Here is a 7,674-nt window from a genome sequence, read left to right as displayed (position 1 = left end):
GGGTACAGCCTGAGCTGGGAACACGGGCTCCTGGCTCCCAGTGGCAGCTGCCCTGCCCTCTCACTGGGTTGGCCAACATAGCGTGTGAGGAAAGAGGGCTGGGCTCCCAGTAGGCTCTGAGATTGAGGTTCCCCAGGAGGCCTCTGTGTGCCCAGCCAGCACAGTGCACACCACCCTCTTAGGCACCAGAACCAGCGTGAGAACCTGCTATGGACTTCCCCCTCCAGCTCCTCCTCCTGGCCTCATCCATCCCAGCAGGTAAGCATTGCTGGCCTTTTCTTTCTTATAGGGCCTGGCTTCAGTGAGTCCAGCCCTCTGTTGGCCTGGGCAGACTGGACTGTGTCTGGTCACAGGTTTAGCTGCTGACGTTGAAGGAGGGCATGGGAAGGCAGTGACAGGGAACAGTGGCCCTCTTTGGGGTGCCCAGAGGGGCTGCATTGCTGGGGGCACACCTGGAGCACCTTCTGTGGGGCAGAGTGTGGGGCTCTGCAGTGACCCCAGGCCTCATGCTCCTCCCTGTCCCGCCCCCCAACTCAGGCCTGACCTCATGGGGTGTCTCCAGTCCCCAGGCTGTGCAGGGCGTAAGGGGTTCCTGCCTCGTCATCCCCTGCATCTTCAGCTTCCCTGCCAGCGTGGAGGTGCCCCACGGCATCACAACCATCTGGTACTATGACTACTCGGGCAATCGGCAGGTAGTGAGCCATTCCGGGAACCCCCAGCTGGTGGAGGCCCGTTTCCAAGGCCGTGCCCTGCTGGTGGGGCGTGCCGAGCACAAATTGTGCAGCCTGCTGCTGAGGGACCTGCGGCCCGAGGACTCGGGCTCCTACAACTTCCGCTTTGAGATCAGTGAGGGCAATCGCTGGTCAGATGTCACAGGCACAGTGGTCACCGTGACAGGTGAGGAGCAGGGCCACTGCCTAGAAGGGACTCCCACACTGCTCCTGGCCCCACTGGCTCACAGACCCAACGCTGGTCCTAAATCCAAATGCAACCTCAATCTTGGCCACAGTTCCAGCCCCAGCCCTGTGCCCCCTGGCATTACCCCCAATGAATCCCTCGCATCCTCCCTCCCCTTGAAGCCCTCCTGCCCCAGGCTGTAGTTTCTAGGGCAGGAGGTCTCAGGTGCAGTGAAGGGGAGTCCCTAGCCTCCTGTCTTTTTCTCAGAGGAGCCCAGCATGCCCACCATTGCCTCACCAGCTGAGCTGCGTGAGGGCATGGAGGTGGACTTCAACTGCTCCACTCCCTACGCGTGCCTGCAGGAGCCAGTCAGTCTGCAGTGGCAAGGCCAGGACCCCACCCGCTCCATCACCTCCAACCTCCAGAAGCTTGAGCCCACGGGCATCAGCCACCTGGAGACCCTCCACATGGCCCTGTCCTGGCAGGACCATGGCCGGACCCTGCGCTGCCAGCTCTCGGTGGCCAACCACAAGACTCAGGGCGAGATTCACCTCCAAGTGCAGTGTGAGTGCGCTGGGGGCCACGCCCTCTTTACTGAGCACATGTCTGTGGCTCCCCCATGGAAACAGTCCCTTCTCCAGCCTGTAGAAACAGCCAGGCTGCACTCGGACCAAAGGGTGGGGCAGGTGGAGAGAGACTACTAAGCCCTAAGGGCCACATTGAAAGGCTCTCTTCCACCTCCAGTCCCCGAAGGTGGGCTGGGCAGAGAAGAGGAGACACAAAAAGCCAGGGAATTGGGGGTCGAGCAGCAGGGGCCCTGGGATTTAGCCCAGCCCTGGAGGTTGCCACGGAGGCAGGGGTTTACCCCTTTCCTGCCTAGGGCCACTCATACTCGTGACCAGGGTAACACCCAGACATGGCAAAGAGGCAGTGGGAGAAAGTCCGAGTTTTCACTTGGTTATGCAACTTCCCATCACAGTGAAACAGGGCAGCCTGTTCTAGAACGACTGCTGTACACAGGCATCAGGCTGGCCGCTGGCTCTGCCATCAACTAGATGAGCAAACTTTGGGCAAGTTACTTGCCTCTCAGAGCCTCTGTTTTCTCATCTGTATAGTGGAGGTAATAGTAAATTCTTTCTATCTCACAGGATTGTTATGAAAATTAAAGGAGTGCTTGGTACCTATTAAGCACTCAAAAATATTAGCTTCTATTATTTTCATATTTACATAGATTAAGCACTTGAAAATATTAGCTTTTTTTTTTTTTTTTTTTTTTTTGCCACACCTCACAGCTTGCTGGATCTCAGTTCCCTAACCAGGGATTGAACCTGGGCCACAATCCTAACCACTAGTCCACCAGGGAACTCCTGAAAATATTAGCTTTTATTAGTATAGTTACATAGAGAGAGGCTTTGGAACAAGATTTAAAGAAGAGCAGTTTCTTTGTATTGTATTTGTATTTCTTTGTTGTAACTCAACAAATGAGGTAAACATTCTGAATGAATTTGACTCTGCCTTTGGCCCCTCCATTAGGTGGTTGGTCCCTTACCAACAGCTACCACAAGCCACTAAAGCAAGCAGTGTGCCCATGACTCTCAGATAGAAGAGAGGTAATGGACACGTCATGAGGCAGAAAGCCATAGAGGGCAGCGTAGTCTGGACGCTAGGCCAAGCATCACAGCATCAGGCTCTCAGTGGAGAAGGAAGGGATCAGGACTCCTCACAAGGTTGGGGGCAGTGCCTGCCCTGGACGGGGGAACTAATGGGACTTATGATTTATCTGGGTGGGCTTCCTTAAGGCAGAGTGTTGAAAGAGGAGAGGAAAAATGCCCCCTGCCTTCCCTGAGCACCATATTCGACACACCCCATCATGCCTTGCAGATGCCCCCAAGGGTGTGAAGATCCTCCTCAGCCCTTCGGGGCGAAACATCCTTCCAGGTGATCTGGTCACACTCACCTGCCAGGTGAATAACAGCTACCCTCAGGTCACTTCCGTGCAGTGGGTCAAGGATGGGACGCACCTCAAAGACCAGAGTCGTGTACTACAGCTGCCCCAGGCAGCCTGGGCCGATGCTGGCATCTACACCTGTGAAGCTGGGAATGGCGTGGGCTCTTCGGTCTCACCCCCTGTCAGCCTCCATGTCTTCAGTGAGTCCTGGGGGAGCCTGGGTCTTGACCAGAGGGCAGGGAGGCGTCCAGGCCATGGCAGCTGAGGGAAACCAGGCCAAGGTGCCTCCTGGGATGCCGGTAATGAGTCCCAGCCTTGTGTCAGACAGATGACAAACCTCCCTGGCAGTGAACAGGGCAAAGAGATGCGTGGCCAGTCCAGGAGGTTCCTCTGCAGAAGGGGCGTGATGTAGAATGGGCAGAGATTTAGGCTGATTGGCTGCAACCCTGAGGGTTTGGTCCTGGAAGTCAGCTGGGTATCCCCCAGTGTGCCCTATGTTGCCCCCACAGTGGCTGAGGTCCAGGTGAGCCCAGCAGGCTCCATCCTGGAGAACCAGACAGTGACGTTGGCCTGCAACACACCTAAAGAAGCACCCAGCAAGCTGCACTACAGGTGGTACAAGAACCATGCCCTGATTGAGGACACTCACAGCCGCATCCTCCAGCTGCGCTCAGCCACCAGGGCTGATACAGGCTTCTACTTCTGTGAGGTGCAGAATGCCCAGGGCAGCAAGCGCTCTGGCCCAGTCAGCGTGGTGGTCAGCCGTAAGTGGGGGGGGGTGGGGGTGGGGCACTGGACCTGGGAGCAGGGCTAAAGAGTAGAGCCCCCTGCAGAAGGGTTGGGGTCGTGGGCCCAGTTGCCCTTGAGCTCACATCTGGTCAAGGCTTTGACATCCCCGGGCTTCAGTTTCCTCCCATTTAAAAAAACTTTGGGGCTTTCCTGGTGGCGCAGTGGTTGAGAGTTCGCCTGCCGATGCAGGGGACACGGGTTCGTGCTCCGGTCCAGGAGGATCCCACGTGGCGCAGAGTGGCTGGGCCCGTGAGCCATGGCTACTGAGCCTGTGTGTCCGGAGCCTGTGCTCTGCAATGGGAGAGGCCGCAACAGTGAGAGGCCCACGTACCACAAAAAAATAAAACAAAAAACCTTTTTATTTTGAAATAAGTTCAAACTTTAAAGAAGTTGCAAGAAGAAAACAAAGAATTATCATATACCTTTAACCTAGATTCCGCATTTGTTAATATTTTTGGAAAATTGATTTTCTCCCTCTCTCTCTAACTATATATTATATGTGTTTGTATATATATGTGCTCACACATGCACACATATACATGTATGTATGTATATATGCACATATATGTGTGCATGCATGCACACATTTTCTCTACATATACACTCTCTATCCACATGCATACATACATATGCACTCTATAGGTATACACACACACATATTCTATCATCTATCTATCCATCCATTTATATTCCTGAAGTTGCAGGCATAATGCCCCTTTACCCCTTAATTTCTCAGCATGTATTTCCTAGGGTCACTCTCATGCATAATCACAGTACAACGATTGTATGTAGTCAGGAAATTTAACATTGATACAAGGCCATTGTCTAATCTACAATCCATATTTAAATTTTACCAGTTGGTCCAATAATGTCCTTTATGGTAATTACTTTTTTCTGGTCCAGGATTCAATCCAGGATCCTGCATTGCATTCAGTTGTCAAGTCTCTTTATTGTCCTGCATTCTGGCACAGCTCCTCAGCCTTTCCTTGTCTTCCTTGACATTGAGCTCTGACGAGCACAGGCTAGTTGTTCTGTGATGCTCTCAGTTTGTGTTGGTCTGAATGGAGCAGACCGAGCCAGTGCACGTGGGCAGGGACACCGTGGATGTGATTCTGTGTCTGTCTCCCTGTGTCACATCAAGAGGCACATGGGGTCAGTTTGTCCCATTGCTGGGAGTGTTCACTTTGATTATTTGGGGCAGTGCTGCCCACTGCCAGGTTTCTTTGCCAGTTTTCCCACCTTTAAAGTGGGGTCCCTGGATCCCCACTCTCAGGGTGGCCACAAGGATTGACTGGGATGACAGAGTGATTTGCCCAATCCGGGATAGACACTCAGGAGCTGCTGGGGTCACTGCCCCTTTCCCAGGGCATTATGGGACAAAGTGGGTACGGAATGCCCCTGTTGAGGGTAACAGGCCTGCCCCTCATCTTCACACAGACCCACCCCTCGCCCCGGACCTAACTGCCTTCCTGGAGACACAGGCAGGGTTGGTGGGCATCCTCCAGTGCTCTGTGGTCAGCGAGCCCATGGCTACTCTGGTGTTGTCACATGGGGGCCTCATCCTGGCCTCCACTTCCGGGGAGGGTGACCACAGCCCACGCTTCAGTCTCTCCTCTGCCCCCAACTCCCTGCGCCTGGAGATTCGAGACCTGGGGCCAACTGACAGTGGAGAGTACACGTGCTCAGCCACCAACTCCCTTGGGAATGCGTCCTCCACTCTGGACTTCCATGCCAATGGTAAGATGGCCCCAGTGAGGCTAGTGGAAGGAGTCTGAGGAGAAGGCCTTCTCTGGCACCTTCCTCCTGGGAGCCCAGAGGGGTCAACTGAGGGCCTGAACTAGCTGGCTAGAAAAATATCACATCAAAGATATGAGGTATACAGTCATCCCAGCCTCAGAGGTTCCTAGAAGTCAAGGCAAAAAGGGAAACATGGCAGATTGAGTTATTCCTTTTGTACCCATTCTGACTCTGAGCTTGGGGGGTTCTTCAAATCGCATTCATTTGTTTTTTATTTATTGAACACTTGGGGCAGACTCTGTGCTAGGAGTCAGATGCAGAAGGCCAAATAGAGAAGCTGGGTCTTGGTGCATGTGCTGCCCTTCCCTCCTTCTGAGGCAGACATAGCTAATTGATCAAGCCAGGTTTTTGACATAAGCCTGGGATCTGGCTCAGAATCCTCAGCCATGCTTCAGCCAGCTACTACCAATAAGAGCTGAACTGGCATTCAAGACCAGACCTTCCTGGATCATCGAGAGATTCACAGAGCTGATGCCACGATGCCCAGAGCTCCCTACAATTGAGTTGGGAGAGGGGAACCCAGGGGCACTTCCTGCAGTGGGTGGCATGAAGCCACAGGTGTGCAGAGGAGCTGAGCCTTCCTCTCTCCCTTTCCTTCTAGCAGCCCGCCTACTCATCAGCCCGGCAGCCGAGGTGGCAGAAGGGCAAGCAGTGACACTGAGCTGTAGGAGCAACCTAAGCCCGGCACCTGACACATGCTTCTCCTGGTACCGGAATGGGGCCTTCCTTCTCAAGGGGCCCAGCAGCAGCCTTCTGCTCCCCGCTGCCTCCAGCACTGATGCCGGCTCATACCACTGTTGGGCCCAGGATGGCCATAGCACCAGCAGGCCCTCCTCACCTGCTGTTCTCACCGTCCTCTGTGAGTAGCCTTCCCACCAGCCCGTGGCTGCCGTGAGGAGGATCAGCCCATTGGAGTCCATCAGCCACCCCCACCTCCTCCAGGCTCTCCTGGCCCTGTCCTGCTCTGGGGTCTAGATGAGGAAGGCAGCCACGAGCCTGGACATCGCGGACCTCGACACCCAGGACTGAAATTTGGAGACCGAGGCTGGGGAATCTCATTTCCCAGCCCCAGTTCCATTAGGGCTCTGCCTCTAGCCTCAGACCCATCGTGGACACCACGTCCAAACTTTGTCCCCCAGAGTTGGGCCCTGGGACCCTGTACTCATATATGTGCACACACCCCATAGGCTGTGCCCTCACAGGTGCAGACACGAAGGCAGAGCCTCTCCACACAGGGACTGCGTCCTGTCAAGGGTGGATGCTTTTGAGGGGCTGACCAATGTTCAGGACATACTTAGCTTCCAGAACACCTTCCCTGACATGTGCAGGAGTCATGTCCGGGGACTGTCAGGAAGAGCAGGTACCTCTGGGGGGTTTTCTAGTGTTCAGGGTGAGATCACATGGGGACTTTGGCCCCAATCTTCAGAAACTTCTAGGAAGAGGGCATTTTAGGCATTATCTATTCTCACAGGAGCTGGCTTGGAGATCAGAGGTAAGAGGCAGGAAGGATCTTGGGGGAAGGGATGGGGTGCAGAGTGGAAGCAGAGAGCAAGACACCCAGGGATTCCTAGGTAGGCGCCTGCTCAGGAGCACCTGGAGGTTATGCAAGGTGGCTGCTTGCCCATATGGTACCTCTGTCCAAGCTAGAAAATGGCACTCCTTCTTCTGGGAAGATGCAGTCCAGTGCTAGGGCATAGCTTAGCACAAGGGGCATGGGCTGAGGTCCTCCCACCCTTGTCTGTTTGTCCTTGTGTCGTGCACAGCCTGCACAGCTGTTTGCGGCAGCTCTGGGTACATGCCTTCGCTCGGTGTGTTCTGGGAGCCTCGCCAGCCTTTAGCGGACCTGTGGGAACCTGGCAGAGGCTGTGGGAGAGTACCCATGCTCCTCTCCCTACAGATGCCCCACGTCAGCCCATGTTTACCGCCCGGCTGGACCCTGATACCGCAGGAGTTGGGGCTGGACGGCGAGGCATCCTCTTGTGCCGTGTGGACAGTGACCCCCCAGCCCAGCTGCGGCTGCTCCACAGGGACTGTGTTGTGGCCTCTTCCCTGCCATCTGGGGGCAGCTGTAGCACCTGTGGGGGCTGTTCCCAACGCACAAAAGTCACCAGAGCCCCCAACCTGCTGCGTGTAGAGATCCAAGACCCAGTGCTGGAGGATGAGGGCATGTACCTGTGCGAGGCCAGCAGTCTCCTGGGCAATGCCTCTGCCTCGGCGACCTTCGATGCCCAGGGTGAGGCGGG

At 55.1% G+C, this 7,674-nt stretch overlaps 1 protein-coding gene across 1 annotated transcript in view; it reads left to right on the top strand.

Annotated features, from left to right (window-relative positions):
• Positions 1-209: 209 nt before the first annotated feature.
• Positions 210-7,674, top strand: part of SIGLEC1 (sialic acid binding Ig like lectin 1) — a 16,873-nt gene continuing 9,408 nt past the window's right edge. Inside the window, exons 1-8 of the mRNA XM_007465409.1 lie at positions 210-258; positions 538-897; positions 1,165-1,461; positions 2,779-3,045; positions 3,355-3,609; positions 5,072-5,371; positions 6,033-6,290; positions 7,329-7,664. Of these exons, the coding sequence (XP_007465471.1) occupies positions 210-258; positions 538-897; positions 1,165-1,461; positions 2,779-3,045; positions 3,355-3,609; positions 5,072-5,371; positions 6,033-6,290; positions 7,329-7,664 (2,122 nt within the window). The remainder of the gene's footprint in view (positions 259-537; positions 898-1,164; positions 1,462-2,778; positions 3,046-3,354; positions 3,610-5,071; positions 5,372-6,032; positions 6,291-7,328; positions 7,665-7,674) is intronic.

The sequence above is a fragment of the Lipotes vexillifer genome, unplaced genomic scaffold (assembly GCF_000442215.2).
Source record: "Lipotes vexillifer unplaced genomic scaffold, Lipotes_vexillifer_v1.1 scaffold875, whole genome shotgun sequence".
Classification (NCBI taxonomy): Eukaryota; Metazoa; Chordata; class Mammalia; order Artiodactyla; family Lipotidae; genus Lipotes; species Lipotes vexillifer.
This window is presented reverse-complemented; position numbering and strand designations above follow the sequence as displayed.